This window comes from Lissotriton vulgaris, chromosome 10 (genome assembly GCF_964263255.1).
Source record: "Lissotriton vulgaris chromosome 10, aLisVul1.2, whole genome shotgun sequence".
NCBI classification, from domain to species: domain Eukaryota; kingdom Metazoa; phylum Chordata; class Amphibia; order Caudata; family Salamandridae; genus Lissotriton; species Lissotriton vulgaris.
In genome coordinates, this window is record NC_141698.1 from 928,246,919 (window position 1) to 928,263,439 (window position 16,521).

At 47.5% G+C, this 16,521-nt stretch overlaps 1 protein-coding gene across 8 annotated transcripts in view; it reads right to left on the reverse strand.

Moving 5' to 3' along the window:
* Positions 1 to 3,705: 3,705 nt before the first annotated feature.
* Positions 3,706 to 16,521, reverse strand: part of UMAD1 (UBAP1-MVB12-associated (UMA) domain containing 1) — a 73,563-nt gene continuing 60,747 nt past the window's right edge. For all 8 annotated transcript variants that reach the window (XM_086941919.1, XM_086941916.1, XM_086941920.1 and 5 more), the window contains 2 exons: positions 10,589 to 10,671; positions 3,706 to 4,821 (listed from right to left, as the gene is read on the reverse strand). In XM_086941919.1, coding sequence (XP_086798045.1) covers positions 4,564 to 4,821; positions 10,589 to 10,671 — 341 coding nt within the window. In that variant the 3' untranslated portion in view covers positions 3,706 to 4,563. The remainder of the gene's footprint in view (positions 4,822 to 10,588; positions 10,672 to 16,521) is intronic.

Consider the following 16,521-nt stretch of genomic DNA (forward strand, 5'->3'; position numbering starts at 1 on the left):
TTTGCAGGTCTGCCCAAGTACCTTCTGTCCAGACTGCAAATTGTCCAAAATTCGGCGGCCAGAGCCATATTCGGCCTGCCAAGGAGAGCCAGTGCCTCATTGCTGCTAAATAGGCTGCATTGGCTACCTATTTCTAGCAGAATCAGGTTTAAAATCCTCACGCTAGCTTTCAAAGCCCTCCACGCTGTTGGCCCCAACTACATTAGGAAGCGCATCGCTTTCTATGTTCCGCGGAGGACGCTGCGGTCAGCCGATTTAGCTAAAATGGTGGTACCTGCTGTTAAACGAGTTCGGATGGGAGGCCGGTCTTTTCAACATGTGGCAGCTCGTTTTTGGAATGAGCTCCCTCTCTCCCTCCGTAAAGCTAATAACCTCCTAGCTTTTAGGAAGGAGCTGAAGACCGTGCTCTTCTCCATGTAACCATTGTGACTGTTGTGTTTCTGCCTTTGTGTCTCTGGATTTCTCAGGCCTCTTTGCTAAAGCGCCGGGACACCCCTTGGGGTAGCCGTGCGCTCAAAAAGTACGGCTATAACATAACATAACATTAGGTTCACATAAGCTCCAGTTCAATGACTGCCAGCAAACAACCCCAAGACGAGTCTCTGGGTAATGTGATCCCCGGTCCAGGCAAGGAAGAATCCAAGCATCATCAGAATATAAATGAAATCAAAAGGTGGAAGTGCTAATAAGAAGAGCACAGGATTTGACATAGATGTTAAACAGGTAGTGATGACGAAAAAACTTTGTGGTTTGCCTTTTAAGGAAGAGTGGAATCAATCAAGGGCAATCCTAGGTGCCTCTTCCAAGTAAAAACAGACGGTGGTCAAGACTGGTCAACATTTTTGAATGATGCTGTGGTTCAGAATGACTGAGCATCAGCACTACTTGTGTTTTTAGACAGCTGGAGGACATCCAAGACAGCACTACATCTACCTGAATTCCCATTCAGGTCTGAATTCAGCTTGTTAAGGGTAAAGAACCTTGATAATTCCAGGTGACCCTCTTTAACCGTTTAGTCATGGTTTTATCAGACATCTTTGTGAAAACTCGAAGCAGGGGAACCGACCTGCAACTGGAAGTGTCATTTGGCTACATACGTACAGTACTTTTCTTTGCTAACGTGTTAATCTGGCTTTGTAGCACATTTAATCTTCTTTCAGAAACAAGACCGCTTTCTGCATAATGCTTCTGAAATCTCATGATCTACTCTTTGGCTCATAGCACAGGGTGACATCACTGCTTCCCCTTTGTCCGAATGCAAGACAGAATATACAATGAGAATTTATCCTTCTGCTCTGTAACATAAAATATTGCTCTCATCGGGCCCAGGAACCGTATAATTTATTTTATGTTATTGTCACACTTTTTAATTTTTCAGGTTACCTCTCTTTGGAGGATTGAGGTAAATTCAACAGCATGGTGGAGTTCTTTACTCCTTCTATACCAAGGGTCCTCCACCCTACAAATTTAAAAATGTCCATAGCCGAGCAAACTTCTCTTAGCAGTGGTGAGACCCCCCAACACCAGTCAATGTGATTTGTGTCAATGTATTAAAAGTTTGATGTCAACATGACTGTGCTGTCTGTCAAATAGGATTTTGTTTTTGAAAATGCAAAAACTAATGACCGCCACACCATGGGAGTTGCATCCCATGGTGTGGCTCATTTTGCATTTTTCCCTACCCCATACTGCCAGGTGTTACCCTGAGGTAAAGGGCAGTAGAAACCGCTATTCAACCGAACACTTTAAATTGGATTGACACTAAAATTGACAAATCTCCGATGGCCCTTAGTCAGCCAGGCCATCGAAAGAGTACATCAATGATGGAGCCAGGGTAGTCTCAGACATACTTTAGGTCAGCCAGTCTGTAACCAGGCAGATGGGCCTTCACTTTGATGGAGAGGGTACTCCATTGCGTTTGCATCAAACTCTAAATCAACCCCTCAGTCTTTTCATTAACAAAGTAAGATACTTACAAAACTGTTAACTTGCATTGTGTGTAAAATAAAAATTGCCAGAGTAATATCATTTGGTATTCTTTAACCACCTGTAAATTGTAAATACGCACATGTGCAACTGAAATATGTATAGGCTTGTGACATTTACAGACATCGCTAATTGGTATACAATGCATGATTCGAAGCCATTTATATTTATTTGTGAATATAGCTTTCACTTGTAATTTAATAAAAGATGCTTTGTTATAAATAAAATGTGTAGCCATTTCAATTTGTCAGCAATTCTTATCAATTAAACTAATGCCATAGTAAGTGATACTTGGTAATTGGAAAAATAAATAGTACAACAATCTTGCTCTGTACCGAAGTCATGTAGAGGGAGTATTTTACACGAGGAAACCAAGACTAATCATATTCTTTACTAAAAGACTCTGTGGTAGTGGTGGAAATGAAGCGGTGGGAGGGCCGAGAACAGAGTCATACATGATTGAAGACGACAGTGCCTCTCAGACATTACAGGCCAGATCACTGTATGATACTAATGTCGCAAGCAAGCATCTGCAAATTGCACTCCGATTAGTTTGCGACCTGGCGTCCATTTTGTTTTCGAATGATTTACTATTCAGTGCTATCATAAAATATGGATTTGAAGAAATTCACACAACCTCATTCCTTATGATAATTATTAGGCAGTGGTCTTTCTGCAAACCTTTGCGAATGCCTGAATAAGGGCATGTGTGGAATAGCCCACTGTGCATATTCATCCTAAGAGAAAAACATTTTAATCATCTAGCGTCCCTTGAAAGAACATGGGCTGCATTAAAAAAAAATCACTTGGAATGAATGACATCAGGAGGAGCATGCCATAGAGCCCCACAGGAGATCTGTTTGCGCCCCATGAGACCTCACAACACATTTCTCAAAGGTGACAGCCTCTGCTTGGACAATCAGTTACCACTCCAACTCGGGGCCAGTATCTGAACAAAGATTGGTAACTGCAATTGCACTAGCAAGCATCATCCGCTCTCATGATATCAATGTCCTCTCCTTGCTGATGACATGCAACTCATTCTCTCCCTCACAGACAAGACACCCAGTACCCAAAACAAGTTCAATGCATGCAAGACTGAAATCGCACGCTGGTTACCAACACCTGTGTAAAGCTGAACCGCGACAAGACGGAACTGTGATGTTCGGGTACAGCACTTCACGGTGGGACTCCACCTGGTGGCCAACCGAGCTAGTGGCAACACTCACCACCAAAACCCACATCAAGAACCAAGGGATCATTATTAACAGCGAAGTCGACATGACCTCCCAAGTCAATGCCGTCACCGCATCATGCCCTGAAGATGCAGAGGAAAAGTTTCAAATGGCTCCCAATCAGCACCCAGAAAACTGTTACATACGCCCTGGTCACAAGCAAGCTGGCCTATGGTAACATCCTCTATGCAAGAATAAAAAAAAAACTCACCACAAGGATGCAGACCATTCAGAGCTCAGCGTCCAGAATCACTCTCAACCTCCCATGCCACACTCACATCACACCACACCTGAAGAAACTACACTGGCTCAACATTCTCAAACAAGCACAATTCAGAGAAAAACGTAAATTATGGAATGGGCCCAGTGCTATGCTGGAGCGCGGTCAAGGCCAAGCCACCGCAGTGAAAGATTCACCTGAAAGGCGTAGGGCATGGGAAAATGCCAAATAAGAGAACAGAAGAAAAATAACACAAGCCATTACTAAAGGAAAACTGGAGGCCAGGAGATAATTTAATTGAGAAAGGAACAAGATTTTGTACAATAAATAGCCTTGTGGGAAAATTAACATACAGGTGCAGTTGAATCTTTATGAAAAACATTAAGTTTAATAAAAAAGGATATGGCATAACCATGCACTCGTTAAGAGCATTTTACATTCAGGCCACAGGAATGGTTAAGACAAAACATGGGAACCATAAGAATTATCCTCCCGGGCATGCAAACGCTAATTCAGCGGGAAGGAGACAGTTCTATGCTTTGTGTGGTAAGAGAAGCAGTACCGTGAGTATGTCACCAGTTGTATACTATTGAACTACACTTGGAGTATTTTATGACTAGTGGCATTTCTTTATCATACACTTGGGGAAAAAAAGGCAGTACAAATATGCAGCCTTCATTTTCTTAGATAATGCACACAGTCAGCTGATACCGGCTTCAGTGGTTTTGCAAATGATCAGAGTTCGGGTGTGTGTGAGGAGGAAGCCTCCATTTCAATGGTATTCTCCTCTACTTTTCGATTTGGCCCTCACAGCCCCTTCCGAAGCCTTTGTCGGGTCGCTTTCATTTAGTTCAGTGCCTCTTTTCCAGCCAACATTTTGATTTTTTACTTGTCCAGAAGTTGCTTTAGAAGTTATCTACAAGGCACATTTAAGGCTTTAATCACATTTTAAGATTGCACCTGTACTCTCAATATAACAGTTCAGACTTACAAACACAAGGGTAGAGACACATTTCGCAATACAATAAACAGGAAAATGACAGGTTAATTGCTCATGTACCACACATTTCAAATGAAGAAGGTGCTTAAAGAATGCTGGACTAAACAGAAGTACACACCACATCACGGTTCACAAAGAACGGAATTCTCAAGAGTGAAATCATACAAAAATCTTGATAAATTGTCATTAAGACAAGCAGTGAGGATTTTATCAGGAAAGCTGTTGTAGGTGTTGAGCACTTCTAGAACATGTGGTGCTAAAGTGAAGGGCACATCATTGAGCAGGTCGGACATCAAAGGATTGCCTTCTACATTTTGACTTCTTCCACTTGCCGCAGAGCTGTCAGCTGCACTCAGCCAAGCCGAAGTTTCCATGTTTGCCTAAGGAGTAAAGACAATCTGAATCAAAATCCTGTATGATGATATACATGTAGTTAACATGCTGAGGACATTTTATCTTACTAGAACTCGTGCTCTGTTCCCTTAGGAGGGTGACTGGAATTAGGATAAAACACTTACCTATAACAACATTCTGAGCCCGAGCCCATGTACTTCACGATAGGTAAAGTGAATTTCTATATAATTCAGGCAATTTTACAGAGCTCTCAATTTAGGCAAATAAAGGAACTAAGGCAAAGCGAGACGAAACCCTTTTTCCAAAAATCATCCAATTGATATGTCAAAAACCAAAATTAAAACACTGTGGATGGTGAAAGAGGTTTTATTGGACATGGGAGGGTGTTTCATGTAGAACACCTGGATGTAGAGCCACACATAGGAGTAGCTGGGCTGCCGACTTCACTGCCATGTGCCATTTCCCCCAAATGTATGACCAGGGCCGGAGGAAACCACAACCAGCCCTGGCAAAGTGCTCAGCCGCCCCCCCCTCCCCACTCTTTAGGGGGGGGGGGGGGGGGTTGGAGGTGCCGCCGAGCTCTTTGCCGGGCCGGTTTTCAGCCGGCCCCCACCCGTGCGGCGCACCGGGGGATTGCCCGGTGCCCGCTATGGCCAGTCGGGCCCTGTGTATGACCTCCTAATGAGACGTGGCCTGGGTATCAGTGCAGAGTTACCTTGTTCTCTTCCGGGACACAAAGTGCTTGATTTCACAATGCCAACCAGTTTGAACAATTATTCCTATGGCATTTTTGACAGATTCACCCCTCCCCCCCACCAATACACCCATGATCTTCAGGCAACTTCTTATCTACCTGTGGGCACTCTGGCCAATGTCTCAGCTTGTGGCCACAAGCTGAGACATTGGCCAGAGTGCCCACAGGTACTCTAGGGTGCGTTTATGTAGAGTTTCTCTCACCAGCAAAATCTGTCCACACTTGTTATTTAGTTACAGTCAGTGGGGAATAGTGCCCTTAGAACTGCTGACCCACTATGACTGTAGCCTATAAGTGATGTTTACTCAACCTCTTCATCCAACTTTCTCTCATTGCCCTAACATTCAACACAGATCTGCTCACAATAAATTCAGTATTAGAATGCCTCAGTATTGATTGTTGAACTTAATCACAAATGTTTGATTGACGTGTCCAATCAGGGGGGGTGGGGGCACCAAAGTCTATATCATGACCACACTGCTCCCAGTCCTAGCAGTTGGCATGATCATTGAAGTTAGGTTTGCGCGCCTACAACTTCACAAACACAACAGAATATACAAATCATTTATCCAAAAAACTAAAAACAAGCTACTATTCAAACAGAATTAGAAATGCAAAATGTGCAAATAAAGACTTTTATAAACTTTCTCACCAATTTCTGTAAACCTAAAACGCACAGACGGAAACCATCCAATTTCTCCATAATTTACTGACAAACTGGGAAATCATTACACAAACAAAGCAGACCTGTTGGTTTCCTTTTTGAACCAAAAGAAAACTAGCAGCATCAGCACTTTTGCAAAAATCTCCCCATGGGTAGTTTAACTTAGCCTCCGCATGCCTACAAACAACTATCAGAAACTGATTTTAAGGATCTCGTCAAAACAAGCAGGCCAGCCGGCTGACCCTATCCCACCACACATTTTCAAGAACATATTTTTAACAACCTGTGCTGTTATCCCAGTCTGAACAATCCTCCATCATTCCTTGACAACTGAGTTTTTCCATAAAACTTAAAAACAACATACATACGCCCATTATTAAATAATACTAACTTGGACCCTTAAAACCCAAGCAACTACAGACCTTTTGCAAACCCTTCCCTTCCTCTGCAAGCTAATAGAAAGAGCAGCATCCACCCAGATGTCTCAATTTATTGAAGAAAACTCCATACTTTCTTATTTCCAAGCAGAATTCAACCCAGCATTTACAACTCTGTCTTTACCACACCAAGTATATTTAAGGTAAGTATGTGGGTATGTGTGTGTGTATATCCATATAATATATATAGATCCGTAGAATGTGTTAAATGGATCGAAACGCCGTCGACAACTATGAGCACCTTACACACATGGAATGTTTTATTTGCCCTTTAAAAGTGTGAAGGGGTCAATATTGTTCTGTTTTATAATCAAAACTGTGCTATTAACAAGTTTACAGAACATTAAGCCTTTTGCCTAAGCCCTTTTGTTGGTTCCCTTTAATGGTTCCCTGTCCTGATATTTCTAGTGTGATTGACTGGGTACAGGCTTGGGCCCTGTCTTGTATAGTGTGTGTTATTCATGTTATACATTGACTGAAAAGTAAATACCAAGACCTCTGCCCGGCTGGGCATGTCGTTTTCGAATATAGTAACGCCTTAGTCTATATTTATTGATTAAGCATTATTATTTGTCAATGACAGTACCTATACAACTGCTAGCCTTCACACTGTGACAACTGAAAATGTTCAAGGACCGCAAAGCTATATGAATAGACTGGGCGGCAGGTATTGGTTGTTTTTAATGTATTTTTAATTAACCAACAACTATTGTTCTGCTCATCTGTAAATCACACAAACAGCACCAACATGTGGCAGGTGTCATAAGTACTGGTACTGACCAATACTGAGCACAGGAAACCACAGGCTCAAATGAAGCACTGTCCTAACCTCACCGTCACCTGGCGGCCACCGACTCCTGACGTAATGCTGCGGTGTCAGGTGTCATTATGTGTAACATTGTAACGGAGTAGCAGCTTGTGCTAGAGCTGCAAGCAGCTGAGCCAACCCCATTAGCCTTCCGGGCGCTGCCACAGCTATCACAATCAGTATGGTGCATTAGAGCAGCGCTCTGGCTTGATAGCTGAGGATTCACTATAATGTGTGACTTTGCAATTCAGTACGGTGATGGGGACCACCACGCTGGAATGCGTTAGTCTAAAGTTTGATTGGTGAAGCTAGGCAGGCCTGCTTGTGATGAACTAACCAAGGTTTCTGAGACATGCTATGGATAGGAAGCCCTGAAATAGTTGTGTTCAGCTCTGGCAGACTGGAAACCGAATGCAAATAGTTTTCACACAGAGAGCACATATTTATTATCAAAAAGTGAGAAGGAAAGGTGTGCGGTGAAGATAACGTGGCGCATCTCTATTGAAGGCGCAACATTCCACCGATGAAGGTGTTACCCTGAACAGCATGACCGTGTTCGGCTTCCATCCAGGGAGGTGATAAAAACCACAACAACATCACAAGCGAGATCCAAGTTTCTTCAAGATAGCTAGGAAAGATCCTGGAAAAGCATCTTCAGCATGACTGACCCCAAACCGGGTTCTCCCTAGGATGTGTAGAGCTAGCAGAAGTGAGAGGCAGGTAATAGAGACTGCATGTCTAATTCAAAAAGTTGCATTAAAAAAGTGACCCTTAGAAAGCCCTGATTGCAGCTTTAGTCTTTTCCAAATCCAAAGACAATGTCAATCAACACATTTGTGGTACTATTTTTCACCTTGACGAATTCTGGAACGTAATAACTGCTTCCATGCGTTGGACAGTCCCCGGCCGTCTGACGTCACGGTGGGGGTGTGAGGAGGACGGCCAGGGACGGCCGAACCGCTCACGTGTTGAATTTTTCAGCACAGCAGGGGAATTCCGGCCGCAGCAAAGCAGGATAATTCATGTCATTGTTTGGGAGGATGTGATTTCCAAAATTATTAAAAATATGTTTGTATATGAATGAATCATTTTCCATAAGTATACTTCTAGACATTTAAAAAGAGCTGTTTAAAAAAAAAAAACCTTTTTGTGATCTTAAGAAATGATCTATATACATGGCTTGAATGTAGAGTTTAGGTAGCACACGTTTCTTAGAAAAAATATGTAAATTGTGTGGACCCTGTAACCACAAGTCGGGTGAACGCAGAAATTAGTAATTATGTCAAAAATATAATGTTTGTCAAGGTGACTTTCTTTACCAAAGGCATATTGGGTAGATTATGCAACATTTGCGAAACTCAAAAGTTCAAGATGTATTTGGTGATTTGGATAGAAGACATTACTGCTTAACAATAACAGAATACCTCCCGGGCAGTTGTTCCGGGAACTGGACGGTGCCTTCACTCAGATTTTATGGGGAGGCGGGAGGCCGCGGCTGTCCCTGGCACACTGCCGCATTCCTCCCTATGATGGGGCATGGGGTCACTAATCTACACCTCTACTACTTGGCCACAAGGCTCATAGAGATCCACGACTGGTTCGCAGGCGGCTGGTCCGACACGGCCTATCGGGTGGAACTCAGTTCAATGGACCTTACGCAAGTTCAAGCATACCTGTATGGGAGCCAAGTGCCACAGACTCTTCCCCCCGTCACAAGGACAAAACTTATGGCCTGGTGCACCGCCTTACGCCACATAAAGTGGGACCGGACACTCATCAGACAGACGCCCCTGTGGAGCAGAATATGATTGGGGAGGCCGCATCTCTCCAGGATTTCCGTCGATGGAATCTTGTCAGAATCTCGCTATTGGGGGACATCTGGGTGGGGGACCATATCGGATAATTTGCTGACCTACAACAACGTCATTCCCTCCTTCCCTCATAATTTTACAAGTACCTACAGCTCAGACATGCCCTCCACTCACATATTCCGTCTCCCACTGCCTTTATGGAATTTAGCCCCTTGGGAGGTCCAGGTACTGATGGGGAACCTTGGCAGAGGGGGGTGTCACAGATTTACCGTTCCCTGGTGAACAATGGTCCTGTGTCCCTAGACCGGCTCCGTGCCCGCTGGGAGGGGTGGCTGGGTCCCCTGGAAGAGGCGGACTGGAGAGACGCCCTTATGGCCCCCAGGACCCTGACAACCTCTTTCAAACTGCATCTCGTTCAACTCTATTATCTCCATGTGGCATACTTCACCCCAGCACACCTGTACAGCGCCCACATGCGGCCCTCCCCAGACTGTGCGCGCTGCAGCCACGCTCCAGCAGATTTTTACCACATGGTGTGGCAGTGTCCCGGTCTTGAGCCATTCTAGGTAGGGGTGGAATTAGAGCTTACACGGGCCCTGGGTTGGGAGGTCCCCTACGACCCACTGCGCCTGATCATGGGGGTGTTTGATGGCCTTGATGGATCCCGGGCAGACAAGTGCTTCCTGGGAACGGTGGTAGCGGCGGCGAAGCGGGACATAGCAACACTCTGGTCCCAGGCTAAACCGCCTACTGTGAAGAGGTGGAGACGAGGAGTAGACTTATGCGGAGCCCCTTTTCGAAGCCTGAGGATGCCCCAAACATTTTGGTAAAATATGGGGCAAGTGGTTCAAATTATTGCCCGCTTGAGGGGTTCCGTGTGTCGGATACATGTATATTGTTAAGCAAGTGTCGAGCCCATTTCACCGGTGCATTATGAGTCTCTGTCGTCTCAACTCGAAAGTCCTTTAACCCAATAATGTGTTTTATTTGCTGCCCATGAACTTTTGTTTTTGTTATCACAATGCGAAAAAGTTGATTATCAAAAAAACAATAACAGAATAGCATTATTAAAGTTACAGTACCTCTAGAATTAAGGTATCATGTAGAGGGTCCATTCCTTGCGCACAGAAACTGTACATGTGCCTCTGGAATAAGAATTTTCTAACAGACAGCTGATTACAATAGGATATGCTGGAAATGAACTTTTCTTGATAGCAAGAAATATAATAAAAATTACATCTGCTTCTGTGTTATCAGTTACAAAAAAACAAGTTCCTCAGTTCTGCGTTTGCACTAAACATAAGAACATGTTGCCCTACCTGTGAAGTGCTGGATGTAGAGCCTTTCTCTGGAAATGAGGGTATTCCTGCTGCGTCTGTTCTTTTTTCACTTACGGTTTCTCCTAAATAAAATAAACACATATTTAATGTTGGGTAATATAAATAAATAATGTATTTTATGTTAACTAAAAAAATTAATTCCTAATTAGTTCTGAATATACAAATTACAGACACACATGTTATCTTGAAACCCTACCTTTATTTTGATCAACCTAATTTGGCTTATGTGACAGCAAATAACCACAGTTAAGGAACAATACTGAATTAGCAGAAGTCAGGGTAGCCAGTCGATACATCCCCTCCCAAAAAATGTATCCTATAGATTTAAGTGTTAACCCAGTAGTCACTCCGGGATAGAACACTCAACCAAAGTAAAGCTTGACCCCCGTCACATTACATAAGACCTTAGTGTTGTTGGATGCACCCTATTGGTGCCATGATTTAACAACAGAAATAGTGGAGTGCGAAAACCCAATATACCCTTGGAGGCTTGGGCAATTCTAGTAATGTCGGGTAAAGTGTGCCAATACGGGATTTTGTAGAAAAATATGTAATTACTCGAAAATTCTTAACAGTTATTCAATAGTTCAATGTTCACAAATCTTGAGCCAACAACAAAATTAATTAAATGAATTGTGCAGTAAGTGCGCAGAGAATCAAAGCAATGAAATAGACACGCGAATGTCTTATAATCAGTATTTTAAATATATTTGGTAGGTGTTGGACTTGGCCCTTTTCACAGAAATGTTTTGCTTTTTGCTTCCCCTAATTCAGGATGTCCCCCTTTATAATGTAATTGTATAGACCCTGCGAGGTTGTAATGCCCTGTGTATTATTAAATCAATGTTAGGTGCTGGTGCTCTCTTCCCCCAACATGGCTGCCACGGACCCCTGCTACTGCAGCGTGGTCTGTATAGGCGCACTCTAGTAGCCAGGAGCAGGCTGGAACCCTTAAACAATGTTGCCATACCAGCCAGCCAGCCTGCCCATAGCTAGAATGAGGGAAGCTCCTGGAACCTTCCAGAACAGGGGAGGTGACACCAACTGCCACTGCCAACTGCCGCTATATTAGGAAAGGGAGGGAAACATTGTAGTCAGTTGGGGCATCACTGACCTGGGGAACCCATGCAGGAGTTTTAGGCGGGAGGGCCTAGTTAGGAACTTATACTACTGGGAGTGACAGGATTTAGGTGCTGCCTCTTAAGCTGGGTGAAGTGTCCTAAGCTAGCCCCCTGATCTGGCCCAGTGGTAGGGAACCTCAGGGTCCATCTGCAGTGACTGAGGAAAAACTCTTCAAGCCTTCAACTCATCACTCCCCCCCCCCTCTTCCACTTCAAGAAACAACCATGTAAGGGCGCAGAACCATCCAAGCGCCAAGAAAACTGCTTTCCTGTGACCAGAGACTGCTGGGGGATCGACCAGGTACTGGACTGTGCTGCCCTGCGCACCCCGCTGCCTGCAGTGGGCCCTCCTTGCCTCACTGGTCTCCCCCATGACGGAACTGTTTGCCTACCCTCCTGCCAGCACTGTCTGCTGCTTATTTGGCCACGCGCTGTATACTGTGGCCCTGCACAGCGCTGAGAAGCATCTCCCCCAAAGCGCTGGGCTGCCCTGCACCAAGCGCTCTCCGGAGCCGTCTGATTTGCCCCCCGAGCGAGCGCTGCGGTGCCTGGGCCCTGCCTTCACGAGGCGCTAGCATCCCCCCACTCACCGCCACGGCCCGGAGCCGTCTGCGCCCCCCTGAGGCATCAAGGAATCTCCTCAGAGGACGCGGGAACTCCCCCCTCAGCGGCCCCCATATGCCAGGAGAGGGCCGCCGGAAACCCTGAGAGGCCGCGCTGGGCCGGAAATTATCCTCGTTCGACTGTCCCGGCGCTCTGGTGAAGGGACGCGCCATTGATCCCCCCACGGCGGCCCCCGGTGTACGGAGAGGGCCGCCGCATCGTAATCACTAGGCCGCACTAGGCCTGAAGCCTCCCCCTGCCTGCAGCACGCGATGGGGGCCTCGAGGCCCGGCACCCGGGGAAGCGCCGACTCTTCCCGGAGGGGGTCGTGGAGCCCTGGAGCCCCCCTCCGCCCCGCAGCCCCACAGCTGTCCACTTTCCCCGCGCCGGGCCGAGTGAGGCTACGGGAGGGACGAAGCCCCTCTCGCCTGCAGCAGCATCTTCGCAAGGGCCCCGGAGGGCCGAAGAAGAGAGGTAACCCCCTGGGGAGGAGGGCGGTAGGCCGAGTTGACCCGAGGTCGCCCCCACCCCGGGGTTAACTGAGACTGGGCCCTGTTGGCCCCCTGCTAATGTGCCTCAAGAGTTTGGAGGATTAAACACTTTCCATTCTGCACCATATTTACAAGCCTGAAATGTTCATAGTGCACCATATTTACAAGCCTGAAATGTTCATAGTTCACCATATTTACAAGCCTGAAATGTTCATAGTGCACCATATTTACAAGCCTGAAATGTTCATAGTGCACCATATTTACAAGCCTGAAATGAGAGGGAGATTCACTTCACTGTACTGAATTTTTTTACAGGGGTGGACTTCTATAGTTTTCTGATGATCTGATCTGGGTCGCAAAACGATCAGTATTTACAAGAAGAAAGGCTTGTGGTTGATGACTAAAGGCTGCATTCTTTGAAGTTCTTTGTTATACTGAAAAGTACTTGCTGAAATGTTTTATTACTATGTGGTACTTTAATGCAATACTATAGTCGCTTCTTGTAGGATCCTCCAGGTTATTTAATGTTGCCCGGCTTAGGTGAGCTGATTATTATTTTAAGGATAAGTCTTTCTGAAACTGCCTAAGGAAATGCTTACCTGAAATGCTAATGAATTACCAATGCATTGCTCCAATTGAAAGCCTATATAAAAGGTCTTGATTTTTCAAATACAACTACTGGTGTGGTCTCCATTATTGCGCCACTGTGTGTTTCATTGGATGTGTGTGTTAAGTGGCTGCTTTACACGCAAGCCCCTGGCTGCCTTCCTGCTCGAGCCATGCTACCCCCTGGAGAGCTGGCGGTCCCAGTTCTTACATTGGTGGCGAGCGATAGGTACACGGTAGTGCAGTTAAGGGAGTTTTGTCAGGGGATGGGGGTGCCTGTGGGGACGAGAGCTGTAAAAGAAGAGCTCGGTACCGCCTTGAGGGCATGGGTAAGGGCCCACCCAGAAGAGGAGGAAGAGGATGGGGAACAGGTCACACACGGGAGGCGGACACTCAGGAAGACCCAGGCCTACTCAACATTGACATGTCAGACAATGTGTTGCCAGGAAGACGTTCCGGGGCAGGGAGTAGTGTATCTAGGGGGAGTGCATCGTCGCAGGAGTACAAGGACAGGAAGGAGGAGAGGCGATTAAGGTGGGAGCTTGCCAAGTTAGAGCACCAGAGGGAGAGAGAGAGAGAGAGAGAGAGAGAGAGAGAGAGAGAGAGAGAGAGAGAGAAGATAAGCAGTTTGCTATGGAGGAGAGGAAGATGGCGCACAAGCTTCAGCTCAATGAGTTGGAGCTGAAAGCTTTACAATTAAGTGCGTCAGGAACTCCTAATCGTGGCAGCGTACCCGAGGTTCGGGGGAGTGATCCTGAAGGGAGTGATTCAGGGATCTTCCGACTCAGCGAGTCGGTAGAGGTGTGGAGTAGCCCAGCTAGGTCTCAGGATAGTGTGAGGGTTGTAGGGCCTCACATCCCATCTACAGGAGGGAGTGAGACGGGGAGGTGTCCCGATGTGCCCCAACCACAGTCACAGGGCCTGGAGAGTTTGGTAAGTGAACCCCAGGTTGGGAGCCTAGGCTGTCCTGTTGTGCCTTCCAGTAAAGTGGATCCCCTCGTGTCAGGAGAACTTGGAGCATCCGTAATCGGGGCTCCAGTGGTTCAGGGTTCTGACCAGTCGCAGGGTTTAGATCCTGGACTGGGGTTTCAGGTTCAGAAGTTGCCTGACCTGGAGGGTGGGGTACCTGTAATCCAGGTCCCTACCAGTTTGACTTCCAGGGGTACTTCTCCCGGTAGGAGGGTGCGAAACTCTGGGAGGGGGTGCAGGGGGAGGGAGGACTCACCCCTGTCACCGGTTCAACCTAAGGGTCAAGACTCTGGGTTGGGGAGAGAGTGGTGTCCTGAGGGTGTCCAGCTTAGGAGGAATGGGCGAAACCCCAGAAGGAGAGGTAGGGGGAGGAGAGCCTCGCCCCTGGTGGCTGGTCAGCCTGAGGGTTCGGACTCCAGGTGGAATGGCCAGGGGCTGTTTGGAGCTGCAAGGTGAAGGAGAGTGGTCAAATGGTACGACGGGCCTGGGGCTACTGCCCCCCACTCTGTGTCTGAGAGAGAGTTAGGGCCAGAGACTTTTAGAGGCCAGTCCTGGCCACATCCCACTAGGGAACACCAGTGGGGTGGTTTGAATGGTGAAGAGCTGGCAGATGCCTTGGAAGTAACGGGCCTGCGTCCACCTTTTTCCGCCCCAAGCAGGGAAGACCATCAAGGTGATGCTTGGTCTACCCTGGCTTTTGGCTGGGTGGGGAGTTGTGTTGGACTTGGCCCTTTTCACAGAAATTTTTTGGTTTTTGCTTCCCCCTAATTCAGGATGTCCCCCCTTTATAATGTAATTGTATAGGCCCTGCGAGGTTGTAATGCCCTGTGTATTATTAAATCAATGTTAGGTGCAGGTGCTCTCTTCCCCCAACATGGCTGCCACTGACCCCTGCAGCGTGGTCTGTATAGGCGCACTCTAGTAGCCAGGAGCTGGCTGGAACCCTTAAACAATGTTGCCATACCAGCCTGCTAGCCTGCCCATAGCTAGAATGAGGGAAGCTCCTGGAACCTTCCAGAACAGGGGAGGTGACACCAACTGCCACTGCCAACTGCCAACTGACGCTATATAAGGAAAGGGAGGGAAACTTTCTAGTCAGTTGGGGCATCACTGACCTGGGGAACCCACGCAGGAGTTTTAGGCGGGTGGGCCTAGTTAGGAACTTATACTACTGGGAGTGACAGGATTGAGGTGCTGCCTCTTAAGCTGGGTGAAGTGTCCTAAGCTAGCCCCCTGATCTGGCCCAGTGGTAGGGAACCCCAGGGTCCATCTGCAGTGACTGAGGAAAAACTGTTCAAGCCTTCAACTCAACACTCCCCCCCCCTCTTCCACTTTAAGAAACAACCATCTAAGGGCGCAGAACCATCCAAGCGCCAAGAAAACTGCTTTCCTGTGACCAGAGACTACTGGGGGATCGACCAGGTACTGGACTGTGCTGCCCTGCGCACCCCCCTACCTGCAGTGGGCCCTCCTTGCCTCACTGGTCTCCCCCCATGACTGAACCGTTTGCCTACCCTTCTGCCAGCACTGTCTGCTGTTTATTTGGCCACGCGCTGTATACTGTGGCCCTGCACAGCGCTGAGAAGCATCTCCCCCAAAGCGCTGGGCTGCCCTGCACCAAGCGCTCTCCTGAGCCGTCTGATTTGCCCCCCGAGCGAGCGCTACGGTGCCTGGGCCCTGCCTTCACGAGGCGCTAGCATCCCCCCACTTTCCGCCACGGCCAGAGCCGTCTGCGCCCCCCCCCACCCCCCCGAGGCATCAAGGAATCTCCTCAGAGGACGCGGGAACTCCCCCCTCATATGCCAGGAGAGGGCCGCCGGAAACCCTGAGAGGCCGCACTGGGCCGGAAATTATCCTCGTTCGACTGTCCCGGCGCTCTGGTGAAGGGACGAGCCATTGATCCCCCCTCGGCGGCTCCCGGTGTCAGGAGAGGGCCGCCGCATCGTAATCACCAGGCCGCACTACGCCTGAAGCCTCTCCCTGCCTGCAGCACGTGACGGGGGACTCCGGCCTCGTAATTGGCCACGCCCCGCCAAGCCGCGCAGCCATTGGCTGCCCAGAACGAGCCTTCTGCCTCGAGGCCCAGCACCCGGGGAAGCTCCGACTCTTCCTGGAGGGGGTC